Source organism: Mesoplodon densirostris, chromosome 2 (assembly GCF_025265405.1).
Source record: "Mesoplodon densirostris isolate mMesDen1 chromosome 2, mMesDen1 primary haplotype, whole genome shotgun sequence".
NCBI classification, from domain to species: domain Eukaryota; kingdom Metazoa; phylum Chordata; class Mammalia; order Artiodactyla; family Ziphiidae; genus Mesoplodon; species Mesoplodon densirostris.
Genome location: NC_082662.1, coordinates 12,547,676 through 12,570,265, shown reverse-complemented (window position 1 = coordinate 12,570,265; position 22,590 = coordinate 12,547,676). Strand labels below are relative to the sequence as shown.

Below are 22,590 nucleotides of genomic sequence, written 5' to 3'. Positions count from 1 at the left end.
TGTCAAAGCCCATCCACTTACAGACTTTAAACATGTGCCGTTTATGGCATGTCAATTATATCTCAATAAAGCTGTGTTTGAAAAAGGCAGAACAGTATTCCATATATACACGAACTCCTTATAATATATTAAACTCCTTAGAATATATTAAACAATATAATTTATTAAACAATGCCCCCTTTGGATGGAAATTTAGGTTTCAAATTTTATGCCCTATAAATAATATTTCAATAAATATCTTTGTAGGAAAAAAAGAAGAAAAAAATGCAGATATTGTTTGCTGCTCCCCTCTTCTCCCCACGGGCAAGCCACAGAGTCAGAATTTCCCTGGGAGGGGGCCTGGTAACCTGTAATTTAACTGAACATTCCTAAAAATTTCTAGGAATCAGACATTTTGGGGCACATTGAATCAAACTTCCTGAACTTGGATTTTCAGGCTTTGGAGTGTGAAATCCCCTTTTCTTTGATCCCTAAAAAATTCTGTAAGTGTTCCATACAAATGATTCTAAATTTCGGTTTCCCTCCTATTGGCGGTGCATCAGAATCATCAGGGAGCTTGTGAACATGCATATTCCCAGGCCCTACTCCCAGGGAGGATGTGTATGGTTGCCAGATTTCGCATAAACAAATAAATGAATAAATAAATATATAAAAAACTATAGGGTGTCCGTTAAATCTGAATTTCAGATAAACACCAAATAATTTTTTCAGCATAAGTGATTCCTTGCAATAGTTGGGCCACACCTGTACATAAAAATTATTTGTTGCTTATCTGAAATTCAGATTTAACTGGATGTCCTGTATTTCATCTGGGAATCCTAAGTATGAGTCCTCAGGCCTGGGGTGAAGCCCAGATCTGCACTGTGGGTCTGCTCCCCACGTGCTTCTGACGAGGGGGATCCTTAGAACCCATTTTGAGAACCCCTGATCAGGTCAACACCTTCTGGGTCAGGAGCCCCTCCTCAGGGCGGCCAGTGGATCCCAGTGCATCCCACAAGTGAGCACACTTTAATGTTGGTCCAAGGAGGAAAAGGGGGCTGAGAAGCAGCAGGAGAAAACTGCCCCAGATTTTCAAAGCCAAACGTGGTGGATGCGGTGTCACGGGCCCTGCAGCCTGAGGGACGGTGCTGATCTTCTCTGAGTGAGTATTTAAGGCTGCCTAGGGGACCCACACCCCAGGATTCTGTCTAGATTCTCTAAACTTTATTTATTTATACCCAGCCTCGTCCCAGAAAGGACTTTAAGCCTCGGAGGTCTCAGCCCATGCAGCGTTCTTGGTGCTGGCGAGTGAGGTTAACACACCGTCTCTGTGGGACACACACTACAGGTATTAAGTGTGTGCTCACCACGAATGGGCATTATTCTGGGAGTTTTACAATGATAAGCATCTCATTTAGCCCTCGAGATAAGCCTGCAAGGTCACTGCTGTCGTTGGCCCCATTTTGTAGATGAGGAAACCGAGGTTCCGAGGGGTCCAATGGCTTGTGCAAGAGCGCACCGAGTAGGCCAGTGGCAGAGCTGGGGTTCTGACCCAGGACTGTGTTGCTACCCAGCCCCCATCCTGCCTCCCTACTGAACCAGATACTTCTTGTGACTGAGCTTTGCTGGGCGAATTTTGGCTTACGTTCCGCTTAAGCTGGGGCCATACTTTAGGTCCTGATCCCGGGAACATTTCTGATCCGGTGTGATAACAGCTGGCAGGCCTTGAGCGTCTACTCTGGCCAGAGACTTTGACTTTTTGTACATAGATACTCTCTCAACGCCCTGCACCGCTGAGAAGACCCAGACCCAGGCACGCAGAGAACCCTGGCCGAGGTCGCAAAGCTAGGAAGTTGCAGAGCACTGATCTCCCTAAAAAGGAAGCATCCATCTCTGCATCTTCAAAAGCACACACCTGCTTTCCACCTCCCCTCGCCTAGCTTCACTTTTCAGGAAAACGCTCTCTCCGGGCTGCTCGCTAGGCAACCCTCGCAGGTAATTCCATGAAATGCCCAGAAGAGGGCGCGAGGACTCGCTCTCCCCGGGCACCCACGCAATGGGGCTGAACTTGGCAGAATCGCGAAAGCAAGAGTGACGCGCTCCAGACGAACTCCACCTGTGGCCGTACCCGAGCCCTAGGCTGCACGGAAGGTGACACAACACGGCACCTCTGCACCGCCCCCCCACCCCGGCAGGGGCCTGTACTCACAGAGGCTGGGTTTTCGATGACCAGTTCGTAGGTCAGCCCTCCGGACCCAAACCTCAGGATGTCTCCGGGTAGGAGCTTCACAGCCACGTTCTGAATGTGGCACTCATTGACGAACGTGCCGTTGCAGGAATTGAAGTCGTGGAGAACAAAGCTGCTTTCGGCCTCATTATATTCAATGAGTGCGTGATGGTTGTCGACGTCTGCAGACTGAAATGCAGAAGGGGGACAGTCAGAGCCAGGAAGAACAGGAATAACAAGGAATAACTAGTGCCACTGACACTGGGTGCCCCAATGTGCTCACCACTTCATCTGGCTGGATGGTCACTGCAATCCTCATTTTAAGAGGAGGATGCTGAGGGTCAGAGAGGTTAAGTGACTTGCCTAAGGCCACACAGCTAGTGAGTGGAGGGTCACCAGAGCCTGACAGCAGACCCAGAATAGATGCCCAGTTTTGGGGTAGGGCGTCAGGCAACACAGAGGCAAGAGGGAACTCGGGGGGAATTGGCCAGGAATTGGCCACTTGATAGTTCTCTGATCCCATGCAAGTATCCTTTTGGTTGTGCCGAGTGGCAAGACAGCAGAAATAGCCCAACACAAACCAGAAAGGTCAGTTGGCAAGTGACAACTGTCCATTTACTGCAAGTGTTAAAGTTCAGGGGAGGTTTTGTAATAATTGTTGTTTTCATTTGTTTGTTCTATTCATTTTTAAAATAACATGATTTTTGGAATAATGCAGAAAATGAGAACTACAGAAAAACACAAAGAAGACATTAAAATCACTTAGACTCCCGTCCCCCAGAGGCAGGCACTGAGAACACGGTGGTTCACATCCTTCCAGTCTTTTCTCTATGCTTACAATCTTTTTTAAAAGTTTAAACACAATTGAGCTCACACCACAAAACATAGTTTCATAACTACCTTTTAAAAGCCTTGGTGTACAATGAAGGTTTTTCCCATGTGAATAATTATTACTGCTGCTTCTTAAAAGCTACTCAGAATTTATCTAACCAAAGATGATCTATTTTTCAATAGGGGCCCTGGTGTGACCCCATTTCCCCCAAAAGAGAGAGACCCCAGACAGTGAATTGTCAGTGGGGTCAGAAACCTCCTGTGTAACCACGTTAATAAGAAGAATGAGCAAAACTCGGCACCAAGGAGGAAATATCACATCCCCCCTGGCCCCGGCGCCCTGGACTATGGGCTGCCGGGCACGTGCGAAGTCTTCTGTCTCCTCAGGACACTGCCTATGAGCCATCCACTCCAGCCTGAGACTTTGCAACTATTTTCTAAGTCACTCTTCTCAGAGTGCCTCATCCAACTTTCATAGAGAGTACTTGGACTTAGAAATCTATACTAATGTCCCACAATATAATTATAACCAATAGCTTATATTAATAATAGCTTATATTATATGAATAGATAATAATATAACTGCATATATTAGTAGAATATATTAATGACACATTATGTGTAATTACACAAATGCCAGGAAATTGGCTAAGTGCTTTACTGCATTATCCCATTTCATCTTCGCAATAATTCAAAGGGATACTTCCTCATTTAAAACAAATTTCATTTTTTATTGAAGTCTAGTTGATTTACAATGTTGTGTTAGTTTCAGGTGTACAGCAAAGTGATTCAGTTATACATATATATAATATCTATTCTTTATCAGATTCTTTTCCATCACAGGTTACTGCAAGATATTGAATATAGTTCCCTGTGCTGTACAGTAGGTCCGATAGTTACTCATTTTTTAGATGGGGAAACTGAGGCATAGAACGATTAAGTGTGCCCACAGTCAGCCACTTTGACTCGCCTGGCTTGTTCCCAGGTTTGCCTGATTCAAATGACTGTGCCTTTACCCACTTTTCAAATTTCTACCAAACACTTTGGCACTTAAAATACTGGAACACAAGAAGAAAGCAGGAGTAGCTCTATTAATTTCAGGCAGAGCCAACTTCAGAGGAAGGAAAGTTATCAGGGATAAAGAGAGGCGATACAGAGTGATAAAGGGGTCGATTCTCCAAGCAGACATAACAGTCCTTCATTGTATGTACCCAACAATAGAGCATCAAAGTATGGAAGGCAAAAACTGATAGAACTGCAAGGAGAAGCAGATGAATCCATCATGGTAGCTGGAGACCTCAACAGCCCTCTGTCAGTGATGGGCAGACCCACCAGGCAGAAAATTAGGAAGAATGAAGTTGAACTGAACAGCACTACCATCATCTGGATCTAACTGGCAACCACACAGCTTCATCCCACAGCAACAAAACACACATCCTTCTCAAGCTCCCATGGAACATTCACCAAGCAGACCACATTCCAGGCCACAAGATATACCTCAACAAATGTAAAAGAATAGAAATTATGCAAAGTACGTTTTCAGAACACAATGGAATTAGGCTAGAAACCAATACCAGAAAGACAGCTGGAAAATCCCCAAATATTTGGAGATTAAACAACACACCTCTAAATAACAGATGGGTCAAGGAGGAAGTCTCATGGGAAATAAAAATTTATCGTGAACTAAATGAAAATGAAATTACAACCTATGAAAATTTGCAAGATGTAGTGAAAGCAGTGCTTGGAGGGAAGTTTATGGCATTGAAGGCATACATTTGAAAAGATCTAAGCTTCCACCTTATGAAACTAGAGAAAGAAGAGCAATATAAGCCTACCACAAGCACAAGAAAAGAAGCAATGAATGAAATAAAAAGCAGGAAAACAATAGAGAAAAGTCAGCAAAATAAAGAGCTGTTTGTTTGGTTTTTTTTTTTTTGTAAAGATCAATAAAATTGACAAACCTCTAGCAGGATAACCAAGAAAAAAAGAGAGAAGATACAAATGACTCAAATCAGAAATGAAAGTGATGGCATTACTACTGATCTCATGGACACTGAAGGGATAATAAAGGAATATTATGAATAATTCTATGCCCACAGATTTTATAAGTTAATGAAGTGGACCATTTCCTTGAAAGACACAATCTACTGAAAGTCACACAAGGAGAAATAAATACTCTGAATAGACTCATATCTAGTAAAGAATTTGAATCAATAATGAATAACCTTCCAAAATGGAAAGCACCAGGCCTGGATGGGTTCACTGGTAAATTCTATCAAACATTAAGGAAAGAATGATATCAGTTCTCAATAATCTCTTCCAGAAAATAGAAGAAGAGAGAACACTTCCCAGCTCATTCTGTGAGACCAAACTTATTCTAACAGCAAAACCACATAAAGGTATTACAAAACAGGAAAACTGCAGACCAATAACTCTCATGAACATAGATGCAAAATCCTCAACAAAATATTAGCAAATTGAATCCAGTGATGTAGAAAAAGAGTTCTACACCACAGTCAAGTGGGATTTATTCCAGGTATGCAAGGCTGGTTCAACATTTGGAAATCAATTAATGTAATCCATCACATCAACAGCGTAGAGAAGAGAAATCGCATTATCATAACAGTAGATGCAAAAAGAGCATTTGACAAAATTAAACACCATCCATGATAAACTAACAAACCACCAAACCACCACAACAACTCTTGGCAAATTAGGGATGGAGGGGAACTTCCTCAACCTGATAAAGTACATCTATAAAAACCCTAAAGCTAACGTCATATTTAATGGTGAGAAACTAGAAACTTTCCAATTAAGATCAGGAATAAGGTGAAGATGTCCCCTTTCACCACTCATTTTCAACATTGTACTGTATGTCCTAGCTAATGCAACAAGGCAAGAGAAGAGAATAAAAGATAGATTGGGAAGGAAAAAGAAATCTTCTTTGGTGAGGTGTTTGTTCAGATCTTTTGCCCATTTTGCAGATGGCATGATTGTCTATGCAGAAAATCCCAAAGAACCGACAGAAAGCCCTCCTGGAATGAATGAGCAATTATAGCCAGGCTGCAGGATACATGATTAATATACAAAAGTCAATTGCTTTCCTATACACCAACAATGAACAAGTGGAATTTGAAATTAAAAACACAACACCATTTACATTAGCACCAAAAAAAAAAAATGAAGTACTTAGGAATAAATCTAACAAAATATTTAGCTATATGAAGAGGTATAGTAAGAAAACTATGAAATGTTGATGAAAGAAATCAAAGTAGTCTAAATAAATGAAGAGATATTTCATGTTGATTTGAAATTCCTTAATAATATATGATGTTTAACATCTTTTCATATGCTTATTTGACATTCTGTAGATTTTCTTTGGTGAGGTGTCTGTTGAGCTCTTTTGCCCATTTTTAAGTTGGGTTGTTTGGTTTGTTATTGTTGACTTTTAAGACCCATTTATCTTGTTTATTTATTTATTTTATTGAAATGTAGTTGATTTACAATGTTGTATTAATTTCTGCTGTACAGCAAAGTGATTCAGTTATACATATATATACATTCTTTTGAAAATATTCTTTTCCATTATGGTTTATCACAGGATATTGGATATAGTTCCCTGTGCTATACAGTAGGACCTTGTTGTTTATCCATCCTGGATGTAACAGCTCACATCTTCTAACCTCAACCTCCCACTCCATCTCTCCCTCAACACCCTCCCCCTTGGCAACCACAGTCTGTTCTCTATATCCATGAAGACTCATTTATTTTGGATACATGCTTACAGCATCTTTATTCATAACTGCCAAAAACTGGAAGCAACCAAGATGTCCTTTAAAAGGTAAATGGATAAACAAATTGTGGTACATCCATACAATGAAATACTAGTGATAAAAATAAATGAGTTATCAAATAACAAAAAAGACATGGAGAAATCGTAAATGAATATTGCTCAATGAAAAAACCTAGTCTGAAAAGGATACATACCATATGATTCCAACTGTATGAAATTCTGGAAAAAGTAAAACTATAAGGAGAGTAAAAGATCAGTGCTTGCCAGGGGCACAGGGGCTCTGGGGCTCAGGATGAAGAGGAGGGGCACAGGGCATTTTAGGGCAGTGAAAATATTTGTTATGATACTGTAATGGTGGATACTTGTCACTATACATTTGTCAAAACGAAAGAACGTACAACACAGAGAGTGAACCCTAATGTAAACTATGGACTTAGTTAATCATAGCATATCAATATTGGTTCATCAGTTGTAACAAATGTACCGCACTAATGCATGATGTTAATAATAGAGGAAACAGTGTGTATTGGAGGGGTGGATATATGGGAACTCTCTGTATTCTCTGCTCAATTTCCTGTAAACCTAAAACTGTTCAAAAAATAAAGTATTAAAAAAATTAAAACACATTATTTCTTTGGAAAATGTCACCCACATCATCTTCATCACCATTGGCATTGATCTTTGTGTCCTTTGAACATTTGATAACCCATGAATGAGAGAAACTCTGTGTGTTACATTTTGTTTTTCTCTTCCCAGGCTTCACTGCTTTCAGTTCCTCAAAAACTGTCAAGCCATTATTAAGAAATCAAAGCAAGCAGGAAGTTTTAAATGACTCCACAAATTTGGGTGAGCCTCTACCACATGTTAGGCCAGGAGACAGCTTCCTAGTTTGGCCCTATAATATCACTCGCTCCCTTACTTGGAAAATTGCTAAATGCTACTACTGGACAGATGCCCTGCTGCTAATACAGACTGACTCTATAAGCCCCAGCCTACTCAGCTGTCCAACTATGAGATGAACTGTTATTTATTTATTATTATTTTTATTATTATCCTTATCATCATCTAACATGTTTTGAGGGCTTCCTGTGAACTGGGCCCTGCTGAAGCATTTTGTGTGCAGTTTTATCATTTAATCTGCATGACAGCCCTAAACAGGGACTCTTATTATCTCCATCTTAGAGATGAAGAAGCTGAGACTCAAAAGGTGAAGTGAGAGGACAGCATTACCTTGATACCAAACCCAGACAAAGACACTACAAGAAAACTACAGACCAATATCTCTTATGAACACTGATACCACAATCCTCAACAAAATAGGAGGAAACCGAATTCAACAGCACATTAAAAGGATCATACACTATGATCAAGTGGGATTTATTCTTGGAATGCAGACTTGATGGTTCAACATATGAAAATTAATCCACGTAATACATCACATTAACAGAAAGAAGGAAAAAATGATCATCTCGATTGATGTACAAAAAGCATTTGACAAAATGCAACATTCTTTCATGATAAAAGCACTCAACAAACAGGGAAAAGAGGGAAATTACCTCAACATAATAAAGGTCAAATATGAAAGGCCCACAGGTAGCATCATACTCAAAGGTGAAAGACTGAAAGCTTTTCCTCTAATTTCAAGAAGAAGATAAGGATACCTGCTTTTGCCACTTCTATTCAACAAAGTACTGGAAGTCCTAGCCAGAGCAATTAGGCAAGAAAAAGAAATAAAGGCATACAAATTCGAAAGGAAGAAGTAAAATTATCTCTGTTCACAGGCAACATGATCTTACATGTACAAAATCCTAAAGAGTCCATGAAAACCCACAACCCTCTTAGAACCAATAAATAACATTCGCTAGCAAAATCGTAGGATACAAAATCAACACACAAACATCAGTTGTGTTTCTATATGCTCACAATGAACAATCTGAAAGGAAGTTAAGAAAATAATTTCATTTACAATAGCATCAAAATGAATGACATATTTTGGGATAAATTTAACCAAGGTGGTAAAAGATGTGTACACTGAAAACTACAAAGTGCTGCTGAAAGAAATTAAAGACACAAATAAATGGAAAGACACCCTGTATTCGTAGGTTGGAAGACTTAATATTGTTAAGATGTCATTACTACACAGCAGGATGTACAGATTCAAAATCCCAACAGCAGTTTTTGCAGAAATAGAAAAATCCATCCTAAAATTCATATGGAATCTCAGTGGACCCCAAATAGCCAAAATAATCTTGAGAAAGAAAAGCAAAGCTGGAGGTCTCACACTTCCTGATTTCAAAACTTACTGCATACAAAGGTACAGTAATCAAAACAGTGTGATACCGACATAAGGTCAGGCACATAGGCCAATAGAATAGAATAGAGAGCAGAGAAATAAAACTTTGCATATATGATCCAATGATTTTTGACAAGGGTGCCAAGATTATTCAAGGGGGAAAGAACAGTATTTTCAACAAATGATGCTGGGAAAGACCGCAAAAGAATTAAGTTGAACTCTTACCTTACACCATGTATAAAAATTAACTCAAAGTGGATCAAAGACTTAAACATAGTCTAAAACTTTTAGAGGAAAACACAGGAGGAAAGCTTTATGACATTGGATTTGGCAATGCATTTTTGGGTATGATACCAAAAGCATAGGCAGCAAAAGTAAAAATAGATAAATTCAACTATATCAAAAATTAAAACTTCTGTGAATCAAAGGACACAATAAACAGGGTGAAAGGCCATCTAGAGAATGGGAGAAAATAGTTGCAAATCACAAATCTGAAAAAGGGTTAATATGAAGAATATATAGAGAACTATAACTCAACAACAACAACGAAAAAGAACCCCCAAATAACCTGATCAAATATGGGCAAAGAACTGGAATAGACATTTCTCCAAAGAAGATATATAAATGTCCAACAAGCATATAAAAAGTGCTCAACACTACTAGTCATTAGGGAAATGCAAATCAAAACCACAGTGAGATACCACCTCATACCCATTAGGATGGCTACTATCAAAAACAAACAAACAGCAACAGAAAATAACAAGTGTTGGCAAGGATGTAGAGTAGGGGAACACTTATGCACCGCTGAGAATGTAAAATGGTGCAGCTGATATGGAAAACAGTAGAGCGGCTTCTCAAACAATTTAGAATAAAATTATCATACGATCCAGCAAGTCCACTTCTGGGTATATACCCCAAAGAATTGAAAGCAGGAACTTAAAGAGTTATTTGTACACTCATGTTTATAGTAGCATTATTCACAATTGCCAAAAGGTGAAAGCCACCCAAGTGCCCACTGACTGATGATTGGATAAGCAAAATGTGGTCCATCCATAACAGTGGAATATTATTCAGTGTAGGAGGAAGGAAATTCTGACACATGCTACAACATGGATGAACTGTGAGGACATTATGTGAAATAAGTGTCACAAAAAGGCAAATTTTGTATGATTCCACTATGTGAGGTACATAGAGTAGTCAGGCTCATAGAAACAAAATAGAAAGGGGGTTGCCAGGAGCTGGGGAAGGGGAAACGGGGAGTTGTTTAATGGGTACAGTTTCAGTTTTGCAAGATGAAAAATTCTGAGGCTGGTTGCACAACAATGTGAATAACTTACAACTACTGATCTGTACACTTAAAAGTGGTTAAGATGGTAAACTTTATAGGTATTTTACCACGATTTAAAAAATGGCTAAGATGAAGGGACTCACTCAACATCAGGATGTTGGCCCAGGGCAATGTCAGGGTTTGAACCCAAGTCTAATTCCAAAACTTGTACCTTTGATTTGTACCCTGTGATTTTCAGAGTAGAGAGTGATTTAATAATGAGAGAGGAGACAGGCAGGACCTAATATACAAAACAAGTGCATTTTTAAAGGCTCCTGCATTTAAAATGTCTTTAAAAAGTATATAGTGAGTCCATAAAATATTGAGACGTTTAAAGTTCTATTAACAATGACCATCTGCTCTGATGACCCCTGTGCTTTAAGGAAGCCTCCTCGGGAAGCTGACTTAGTTATGACGTTGCCCTGAGGTTCACTGACATTGTCGCTGAGGTTCGACGTGTACCTGGAACCGTCCTTTGGAGCTAGGTTTCAACCTTGCATCACCTGGCATTGGGAAGCCCCATCTCAGACCATAACCTCCCACTCCCGGCCTTCCTTATCCTCTGTCTCGTCCTCTCCTTGAGTCACGTAGCCTTTGCTCCCTGTTTGCTCCCTATGGTTAATGCCCTATGCTCACCCAGCCTGGGCCCTGCTCAAGCTCACCAGCTCCTTCAAGTCCATCCCGGCCCCCAAACCCTCCTGCCACCCTCACACTTCTGTCCTGAGGCTGGCCCAGTGCCCTTTGGGCCCCCCAGCCAGCAGGTCCCTGCTCTCAGGCTTTTCATTCTACTTTGACAACAGCCTCCTAGGTCTTCACCTCCTGCACCTGCCCCCATCCTCCATCTGCTTCTCCCGACCCTCCTCCATCCCTTTACATGGCGCCCTCTGCCCAGCAGGCCCACCTGTGTGGCTACATCCATGGGCTGATGGACTCCTTGTGTCTGGTTTCTGGTTGGGTTTGGCCAATGGGGGGGTTAGAGATCAGAGCAGGGAGGAGAGAGCTTGGGGTACTTACTCCCCTGGGTTCCATTCTCTGAGGCCACACAGCTTCCCTCAGAGGACTCTACCCAGCCCTCGGGGTCTCTGGGTCCCAGGAAATGCTCCTGCCACTCACCCCTCAGCTCTGGGGGTGGGAACAGTCCTCACTCATACTAGCTCTGGGCCCTGCACTATCCTTTGTGGTTTCTCTGAGCCCTGCCCACTCCCCATGGAGTCCCTTCAGGAAACTCCCTTCCATCACTCCACACCCCTGTGAATGTGCCTTCAGCTCCCTGCCAGGACCTGGACTTCCCAGGCAGGGAGAAGCTCTTAGATGGGACCTTCAAGGCTTCTCTTAGCTGCCAAGGGCCTCCGGGTGGTCCTGCCTTCATCCCACCCTGGTCTGGTCCCTCTCCTCAACCATCTCCTCTTCTGCATCCTCACCTTGACAGTGTAACTTCCGTCTAACCTGTGAACGTGCTCACCACCCCCTCGGCCTGGAAACGCCGCCCCTTCCCCCTTCCTTTCCTTTATTGTCAAATGGCTTCAAGAGGTTCCTCTCCCGCTGGGTCCTCAACCCACTGCCATTGCCCTCGGGGGCCTCCTCGGGCTCTCGGCCTCCCTGTGACATGTGATACAGTTGTCAGAGAGGGGCACGTGGCCTGGTGGTTCAGGGGTTGGGGGAGCAGGGCAACGTGGTGGTTATTAGACTGGGCTCGAGTCCAGCTCTCCTACTTCCTAGCAGGGTGACCTTGGGCAAGTGATACCTCAGCTTCCTCATCTGTAAGGTAACAAAAGGACAGTCTTATAAGCTACTGGTGACCTATAAATGATATAATACATACTAAAGCACTTAGAAGAGAACATAGGGCAAATGGGAAATGTTCTCTATTATGAGCAAGAGGATGGGCTCTGGAGTTAGAAAGCCTTGAGTTCAAGTCCCACCTCTGCTACCTTCCAGCTGTGCAGCCTGGGGCACAGTTCTTTCCTTCTCTTTGGTTGTTCCCTGAGCAGCAAAAATGAGTTTGATAAGCTGGGCTTCGTAGGATTGACAAAAGGTACTGCTTGGTGACATGTTCAAAGGAGTGGGATAACATTTTTGAAATTAACTTGTGTGTGTGTGTGTGTGTGTGTTTTATCTATTTCTTTTAACCTTTTGGTTCTAGGCTATCCCATCCCCCAGCCCCAGCCCCCCACTGCCTCCGGAAAGGGATGTAGTGCAGAAATAGTAAAAAAAAAAAATGGGGTTTTCAAAAGAATAAGGATATGAGGAAACGGCCAGGCGCTGGTGAGACAACGAGTCTGGGAGTGGGAGGAAAGAAGAAGCTTCTCTGCTTCCCCGTCGGCTGGATCCTTCCTCCCCGGTCTCCCCGGGAGAGCCCTGTGGACCGGCAAGGCCTCAGGAGAGGCTGGTCCTGAAAGCAGACTGCCCGAGCGTGGTGCCCAGTGCCCCAGCCTCCCCCTGTGACCCCAGGCAGGATACTCAGCCTATCTGTGCCTCAACGCCCTCATCTGTAAAGTGAGGCCATCAACACTAACCTCCTAAGGATGAAATGAGTTAATACACTCGAGAGTGCCCAGAACAGTACCTGGCACACAGCAAGCTGTCTCTGTGATGAATACCCTCAGCCTGTCAGCAGCGCTCTGGCTCCCTCACCTCTCTGACTGCTTCCAGGTCTCCGCGCCGGGCTCCTCTCCCCTCAGATGTCCGTTTCCTCCGCACTCTGTCCATGGGCTGGGGCCACTGGGCCACCCCCTCGATTCGCAGGTGTGTGTTTCCAACCCCTGGTTCATCTCCAGGCCCCAAACTGCCTGGCTGCTTCCGGGATGTTGAGGTGCTCACTCAACCCGTCCTGCTTCCTGCCCTCTTGGTAACGGTATTATCACCTGCCAGCTCATCCAGCCATCTTTCTCCGTGGCCTGTGGCATTGATCCTACTGATTCTTCCAGAAAGCTCTCAGACCAGTCCCAAAGCAACGGTCCAGTCAGGTGGTACTATTAATGTGGTGGGCAGAATGGTCTCCCAAAGATACCCATGCCGTGATCCCCAGAACCTGGGACTATGCTCCATGACGTGGCCAAAGGGACTGTGACGATGTCAAGGTTACTAATCAGTGCTCTTAAAAGAGGGAGACTAAGGACTTCCCTGGTGTTGCAGTGGTTAAGAATCCGCCTGCCAGTGCAAGGGACACGGGTTCGAGCCCTGGTCCGGGAAGATCCCACGTGCCATGGAGCAACGAAGCCCGTGTGCCACAACTACCGAGCCTGCGCTCCAGAGCCCACGAGCCACAACTACTGAGCCCACGTGCCACAACTACTGAATCTGCGTGCCTAGAGCCCGTGCTCCACAACAAGAGAAACCACTGCAATGAGAAGCCCGTGCACCGCAACAAAGAGTAACCCTCGCTTGCTGCAACTAGAGAAAGCCTGTGCTCAGCAACGAAGACCAAACCCAGCCAAAAACTTTTTAAAAATTTTTTAAAAAGTGGGAGACTATCCTGGGTTATCCAGGTGGGACTAATTGAACTCCACCAGTCCTTATAAGCAGAGAACTTACTCTGGCTGGATTGGAGAGATAAGTGGTGTTTCTTGCTGGGCCCCCACTTAACAGCCCCAATGCTCCTCTTCCTGGGAAAGCACCAGGTCAACGTTTCCTCTTTACCCAAATCCCCCCCTAGATAGCACCACCTCAGTCTGTTGCATGAATGAGGATCACAAGAACATTCATCTCACATTTCACTGACAACCCCCATTCTCGATTCCACAGGGTGGAATTTCCCTAGCTTACTCAATTATCTTGTTATCTCAGTTAACTGAGAATTTCCAATTTAGATATTAGATGTTCCCAAAGCTAAATTTACACTCAAAAAGTGAAGCTTCTGTTTTTAGAAGCTTGAGTCAGCTCAGTCTGAAACTCAGCCCCACCTCCCCCGTCTAGCTGTGTGATTTGGGCCAGTTCCTTAACCTTTCTGAGTCCCATGTCCATGTCATCAAATGAGGATAATAATGATAATAGTAGTTCTCACCCGCACAGGATTTGTTTTGTGGATATAATTCTATAAATATATATACAGAACATACATAGATGATGTATAAAGCCATGTGAGATGCAGTAAGTAGTCCATAAATGTATGCTGTAGCTGTTTGTATTGTGTATGCTATTCAAAAGATTATGATCCTTCTTTCATCTCACATCCATCACAATGGCTACTATAAAAAAAAAGGGAAATCACAAGTGTTGGTGAGGACGCAGGGAAAGTGGAACCCTTGTGCCCTGTTGTGAGAATGTAACTTGGTGCAGCCACTATGGAAAACAGCATGGCAGTTCCTCAAACAATTAAAAATAAAATTATCATATGATCCAGCAAGTCTACTTTTGGGTATATATCCCAAAGAACTGAAAGCAGGGCCTTGAAGAGATATTTATACACCCATGTTCATAGCATTGTTTGCAACAGCCAAAAGGTGGAAACAACCCAAGTGTCCATCACTAGATGAATGAATAAACAAAATGTGGTGAATCCACACCATGGAATATTATTCAGCCTCAAAAAAGGAAGGAAATTCGGACACATGCTACAGCATGGATGAACATGGACATTATACTCAGTGAAAGGATATTATACTCAGTGAAAGAAGCCAGTCATGAAAAGACAAATACTGTTATGATTCTACTTATATGAGATACCCAGAGTAGCCAAGGTCATAGAGACAGAAAGCAGAACGGTGGTTGCTGGGGGCTGGGATGGGGGGACAAGGGGAGTTGTTGTTTCATGGGTGCAGTTTCAGTTCTGCAAGATTCAAAGAGTTCTGGAGATGGATGGGGGTGATGGCTGCACAACAGTGTGAATATATTTAATGCCACTGAACGGCACACTTAATAAAAGTGGTTAAGATGGTAAATTTTATGTTATGCATATCTTACCACAATTTAAAAAAATGAGAAAATGAGATCACGATCTAGCCCTTTCCTCTGAACTTTTTCCTCTTGGAAGCCCTCCATCTGCTGGTGAGAAACTAGTCCCATCAATTGCTGTGGTGGGTACTGACCAATGAAATCAGCCGCCAATTCCCAAACAGGGGACAAAACATTCCCTGAGGACTGGTGAGACCAAACAGGTGAACCCCCAGAGCAAGGAGCACTTGGGGAGAAGCCAGGGGTGAGGTGGGGGTGAGGGGGGAGGATGGGAGCACGACCCAGGCAGGAGGACAAGCGCGATGCAGATGGGGAGCCAGCAAGTGCACCCTCCCAGGCCTGTTTCATTCCGTGGATTTCCCCACAGAGAGTCCACCTGTTACCTTATGTCCGAAAATGCAGGTGTTCGCTTAGAATAAGAGAAATGTGAATTAAAATGACACAGGTACCATACTTCACCCCGTAGATCAGTGAAGATCCAATGGGGGTTCAGCACCCTAGGCTGGGGAGGGAGTGGGAGACGGACGTCCACTGTTGGCAGGACACCACATCCGGAAACCTCTGGTGGACAATTTGGCCATGCCCATCAGAGTTACAGCTGTTTGTGTCCTTTGACAGAGCAGACATACCTGCACGTCTGTGAAATGATGCAAATAATAGGAGAATCCCAGCAGCCTTGTTTAATAATAATAAACAAGACTATGGTGTAGGCTCTGGTTCTTTTCTGAGAGGCAGCCCAGAACTGGCAGGGGCCAGGAAAAGGGACAAGAGTCATCCGGCTGGATGGGATCGGGGGTGTGTGTATGAGATCAGTCTGGCTTCACGACCCTCAGATCCCACGCTAGAAGGGCTGACACAGGCTGGAGAGATGGCTCCACCCATGAGAAAGGAGATGGCTGGCAGGACACTGACCACCGAGGGTGAGGGGTGGACACCAGCTTTTCATCCCCCTGTCATGTCTGTTCTTTCTTTTTCTCTTCCATCTCCACCCTCGTAGCTGCAGCCCTGCGCTGACTTGGGCTGTCCTAGAGCTCAGTCTTCTAGGGATCCTGGGACTTCCCCAGGGTGGGACTGGGGGAGTCCCTGGGGAGGGGGTAGGGTCAGTCAGCCCTTCATTGTTTACCCTTCGCTTCTCTTTTCCTCAAAACAAAGTTTATTGAAAGAATACACACACACACACACACACACACACACACACACACACACAAGCAGGAGTTCTGCTGATCAAGAAGGGAGAGGGAGGGAGCACTGATGGTGGGGTTCTCAAAGTGTGGTCCTGGAGCCAACTCCAGGGGACTCCATTCCCCCCACCTGAACCTGGGGAGCATATAAATGTGAAGATTCCTGGGCCTTACCCCAAACCCACTGGGTCAGAATGCCTAGGAGTTCATGTTGGACAACCACTCTTAAACATACGGAAAATCCAACAACCACTGGCTTTGGTGTTTCTTCATTCTGGAAGAACTGAGTCCCTTTCTCAGCAGAGTTTAAGTAACAGCCACATCCAACTCTAAAAATTACAGTTTACAAGGCACATCAAATCATATAAATTATAACTTGCAAGGTTTAGCTGTGACATGAGCAAGGCTGAGGCTTTTGAGCCATGTAAAATGGGAGAGGGGAGATTGTGAATAGAGCTCCTGATGGCTCGTCTGCACACAGCAGCTGGGATGTTCACTGGCAGGTCTCCCCCTTGTTTACACTCCTTGAAGCCTTCTTCCCACTGCTTTTCAGATAAAGATCAAAACCCTTATGGTGACATGAAGGAGGCCGACTTGTCCCTTAGCCCTCCTCCTTCCCACTCTGACTTCTGGATGCCCTGGTTTTCTCTCAGTCCCTTGGATTCACAATATGTTCTTCCACCCCAGGGCCCTTGCACATGTCATTCCCTTCTCCTTTTGTCTAGTTAAGTCCTCCTTGTCTTCCATATTCCTTTCCTTTACAGCCCCAATGTTGGAATGGAATTAGTCACACCTCTGTGGGATCATTTGACTTATTTCTCTCTCTCCTGGCAGCTTCCTGATGGCAGGGACCATGTCCAGTTCTGCCATCACTGTACCCCTAGACTTGGCTTGGTGCTGAGGCTCTGGGTAAATACTGTGCAATGAATGAGTGATAGCAACAGTTATCACTGTTGACTATAAACAGTTCTCACTAGCCTGGCTATAAACAGGCTTCCTATTGCCTTAGGGAACCAAACTCCTTACAGGATATAGAAAAAAGTCTGGAGGGTAAAACCCTGCAAATATCAATATTGATTTTTCCCTGAGCCAAATGATTACAAGTGACTTTTATTTTCTTCCTCATATTTTCCTTTCTCCCAATTTTTAAACACAAGAAGCATGTAACTACCTTCCATTATCGGAAAGAGTAAATGATGTCGAAATACTACGATACCAATAGTCAAAACAACATGTCAGCCTTGCTGATGAGTAGAAATCTTTAGAAGCATGACTGCCTATTCTTTAGGATTGATCCAGGCAAATAGAACAATCTTTTTTATTTGCTAGATGTAACCTCTGGGTAATTGCAAGGATGACTTTTTAGTAATATAAATCCCTGAATTTTTTTTTTTTTTTTTTGCGGTACACGGGCCTCTCACTGTTGTGGACTCTCCCGTTGCAGAGCTTAGGCTCCGGACACGCTGGCTCAGCGGCCATGGCTCACGGGCCCAGCCGCTCCGCGGCATGTGGGATATTCCCGGACCGGGCACGAACCCGTGTCCCTTGCATCGGCAGGCGGACTCTCAACCACTTCGCCACCAGGGAAGCCTAGTCACGTATTTCTTAAGCTAAGTCCGAGGAGCAGTAAGCTCTCAATTATTTATATACAATGAATGCAACTCAATTTCTGTCTAGTTAATAACTGTCCTCATTAGTTCCCTTTTCCAAATGGCTTATTAATGTCAGTAGATCCTCATCTCAACCCTGTGCACCTCTGAGGATTCTTCTCAGTCTCTGTTTTAGGAGACCATAATAATGATCATTGTGTCATTCACTGAGCACCACGTGCCAGGCTCTTTATATGCATTTCTCACTTAATCCTCAGAATAACCCTGTGAGGTAAGAGGTTTACAGACAGGGAAAAGGAGCTCAGAGTGATTAAGTAATTTGGTTGAAGTCACTCAGCCACAAAGTAGCCTAATGAGATTCAAACCCAGCTCTGTCTATCTCCAAAGCCTGTGCTTTTAAAAATTACTACAGTTTTCTAATATCATAGTCAGGTTCAAAACAGAGATCTCTGTCTCTACTTTAGTCAGACAGGAAATAAAACTACCCCAAATCTATGCCTTGTTAGGATAAAGAAGAAACGACAGTTCTTCTTCTTCTTCTTTTTCCTCCCACTTTGCACACTGCACAGATGTTCTGTGTCCTTGAAGGGAGACCATATCATGGAGGAGAATCTCACGGGGAGGTTCATGGAGTTATCTTTAAATCTGTTGCGTTTACAATAAACATTCTCAGAAAACTAGGAATAAAGGGGGAAATTTCTCACTTGGTAAGAACATGTATAAAAACCCTACAGCTAACCTCCTACTTAACGGTGAAAGAGTAACTGCTTTCCCCTAAGGTCAGGAACAAGCGAATATAAGGATTTATACACTGCTCTTGTTCAGCAGAGTCCTGGAAGTCTTAACCAGGGAAATAAAGCAAGGAAAAGAAGATTCAAGGCATTCAGATCTCCTTTTCTGAAAGGAGAAATAAAATTGTTCTTATTTGCAGATGACATGATTGTTTATGTATAAAATCCCAAGAAATCTACAAAAGCCCTTATATAAGAAAGTGCAGTTAAGGTTGCAAGATACCAAGAAGCATACAAAAATCAACTGTATTTCTATATACTGTCAATGAACATGTGGACACCAAAATTAAAAATATAATACCATTTACAATCACTCAAAAAAAAAAAAAGAGAGATATACTTAAGTGTGAATCTAACAAAACATGTTCAGGACTCGTATGCTGAAAACTACAAAACACTCATGAGAGACACTGAATAAATGGAGAAATATACCATGATCATGAATTGGAAGACAATGTAGGAGTATATCAATTATTCTCACATTGTTATATAGGATTAAACACAATTCCAATCAAAATTACAGCATGATATTTTGTATATACAGACAGGCTTACACTAAAATGTAAATGGAAAGGCAAAGGAACTAGAATAGGTTAATTTTTTTTAAAGAAAAGTGGGAGGAATCACTCTACCTGATTTAAGACTTACATAGCGACAGTAATCAAGACTATCTCATAATGGTAGATCCATTATGACAAATAGATCCATGAAACATAATAGGGAACTAAGAAGTAGCCCCCATAGAAAGTATGGCCAGATTATTTTTGACAAACTTGCAAAAGCAATTCAATGGAGAAAGATAGTATTTTCAACAAATGGTTCTGGAACAACTAAATATCCACATGGAAGAAAAATGAACTTTGACCTAAATCTCACATCATAAACAACAGTGAACCCAAAATGGTTCATAGATTTAAACATAAAACTATAAAACACTTAGAAGAAAACATAAGAGAAAATCCTCAGGGTCAGGGACTTGTGGCATGTTCTTAGACATGACACTAAAAGCATGATCTATAAAAGAAAAAATAACTACCTGGACTTCATCAAAAGTTGAAGCTTTTGCTCTGTGAAATACTCTGCTAAGAGAATGAAAAGACAAGCTACGGATGGGAGAAAATATTTGCAAACCATCTATCTGACAAGGGACTCATATGTAAAATACAAAAAGAATTCTCAAAACTCAATGGTAAAAAAATTAACAATTCGATTAGAGACACTTAAAAGATATGAAGAGATATTTCACTGAAGAGGATATGCAGAAGGCAAACACGTACATGAAAAGATATTTAACATCACTATCGATTTGGGAAATGCAAGTTAAGACTATGATGAAATACCACTACACACTTACTAAAACAGCTAAAATGAAAAACAGTGTTTATGCTAATTGCTGGTGAGGATGTGTCTCATACATTGCTGGTGGAAATGAAAAATGGTACAGACATGCTGGATAAGTCTGGCAGTTTCTTTACAAACCGAATATATATAAACACATATGTTAATCCATGCAATCATACTCCTGAGCATTTATCACAGAGAAATAAAAACTTATGTTCACACAAAAACCTGTATACAAATGTTTATAGTACATTTATTTGTAATAGCCGCAAATGGAAACAAAATGTCCTTCAAAAAGTGAATGGTTAAACATAGGTGATACGCCCATACCGTGGACTATTACTCAGCAATAAAAGAACAAGCTAATAACCTAAATGGATGTCAAGGGCATTACACTGACCAAAAAAAAAAAAAAAAAAATCAATCGCAAAGGTCATACATAAATGATGAAAATTATAGAGACGGAGAACAGATTAGTGGTTTTCGGAGCGTGGGGACGATGGTGGGAGGAGGAATTGTGACTATAAAAGGAGCATCACAAGGGACATCTCTGATGATGGAATACTCCTATATCCTGATGGCCACACCCAAATCCACACGTGGTAAAATGGCACAGGACTCCACACATGCTTCGTGCCATTCTCTCTACCATTTGTGCATCTATAATTATTTCAAAATAAACTTTAAAAACTCTGTTGAGTGAAGTCTGAGAGTGGTCTGCCTTTCACAGTCCTAAAGGGATTCCATTGCAGTTCTCTTTCTGCTTCAATATTTTAATCCCTTTCAAAATTTTAAAAGGCTCAAAGCCACTGTTTGTATAATTCCTTACTTACAATTTCTTCCAACTTCCTTGGCTGTCAATGAGCTGGGACTGTGGACCAAGCCACAGCTAATTCAGAGAATGGAATGAAATGAAGTGAGAGAGCGCTGAGGCCACGCCCAGGGCTGACCCTGATTTACTACTTGGAGGTATGGGGGCGGGGGAGGGCTCTGAGGGGCCCATAGTCTCCAGAAGCTCTGGAAAGGGCGAGAGGCCATTGCTCAAGCTGGGCCCTTCAGGTGGCCGTGGCTGCCAGACGCGGAGCAGGTGAAGGTCAAGCATCAGCTCTACGCCCACCTTCCAAACTGCGCCATCAGGGTGGGACACTGCACACACAGTCAGCAAAGGACACAGGGCCCATCGCACTTTGCACTGTGCTCATTCTCACCACATGTGCCAGGGAGACCCAGCACATGCGGGGAATGCTTATTGGTGGCACACCGAGGAAGGCTGGGACTGTTAGCCAGAGGCTGTGCTTTACAAGAGACTGGAGTCCACAGAACAGTAAGGACTTTTGGTGGTGTGAGGGGTAGGGAGGGTCGGGGACTGGCTAGGAAGAGGTCTTACCTCTAAAACAAGGTCTGAATTTTCATGCCTTCCAATCGTAGTGCTTTTATTCAGGACAAAATAGCCTTCTGCACTCTTTAGATAGGCTTTCATATTCTCTGCTTTCCCTATAAAAGGTTTTCAGAAAACAATTTTGTTAGAAAAATACAGTCCTCTAATTATTCAATGTCATATTTAGAATGAATGGAATACACCAGAATGTCCACAGGAGAAGTCAGCAGAGGTAGGAGTGGATAGCTGGATTTAACAATGATCACAATGATAATTCCGCACATTTTTAAGACTGTCCTTTTAACAGTGATAGCCGGCATAGATGAGCTTGCTTCTGATCACAAGAGGACATCCTTTATGTAATTCAGAGCACAAACAAGCAATAGCAAAAAAAAAAAAAAAAAAAAAAACCAAACAAATCTGAATTCCACTGATCACTGCTCTCCACCTCCCATTAAGCTTGGTTTGGGGTTAGTTATCTGACAGAATCAAGTACTCAGTTTTACTAACCCACCACTTACTAGCTCTGTGACTCTGGGTGAGTTACTTATTCTCTCTCTATGCCTCTGTTTCCTCATCTGTAAAATGGGGCTAATAATACTCTGTATCCCAAAGAGTTTTGTGAGGATTAAATGTGAAGCATCTAGAATGGTGATTGCTACACTAAACACCCATTTGTCCTACTGTGATCATGACCGTTATTAATCTTGGGCTTCTGAACTTTGACTCAAGAAACCCCAACTTCTACAGAGCTTCTTAAAGTGTGGAAGAGTCAGTCATCAAGGAAATGGGCATTAGAAGATACTTTCTTTTTAAGTCACCGCATTCCTTCATATATTTAGGTTGAAAAAAAAATGATTTCCAAAGACAAAATATCAAGATTATAGCTTGGCTGTACGGTCAAGACTCTGTACATATCTTTTGCTGGCATTTTATTAGGAAAATG

The 22,590-nt window shown here is 42.6% G+C and overlaps 1 protein-coding gene across 1 annotated transcript in view; it reads right to left on the bottom strand.

The window, feature by feature from the left end:
• LOC132477587 (forkhead-associated domain-containing protein 1-like) overlaps window positions 1-21,756 on the bottom strand; it is a 129,123-nt gene extending 107,367 nt beyond the window's left edge. The window contains 2 exon segments of the mRNA XM_060080020.1: window positions 2,189-2,395; window positions 21,654-21,756. Of these exon segments, the coding sequence (XP_059936003.1) occupies window positions 2,189-2,395; window positions 21,654-21,746 (300 nt within the window). The 5' untranslated portion in view covers window positions 21,747-21,756.
• Window positions 21,757-22,590: the final 834 nt, after the last annotated feature.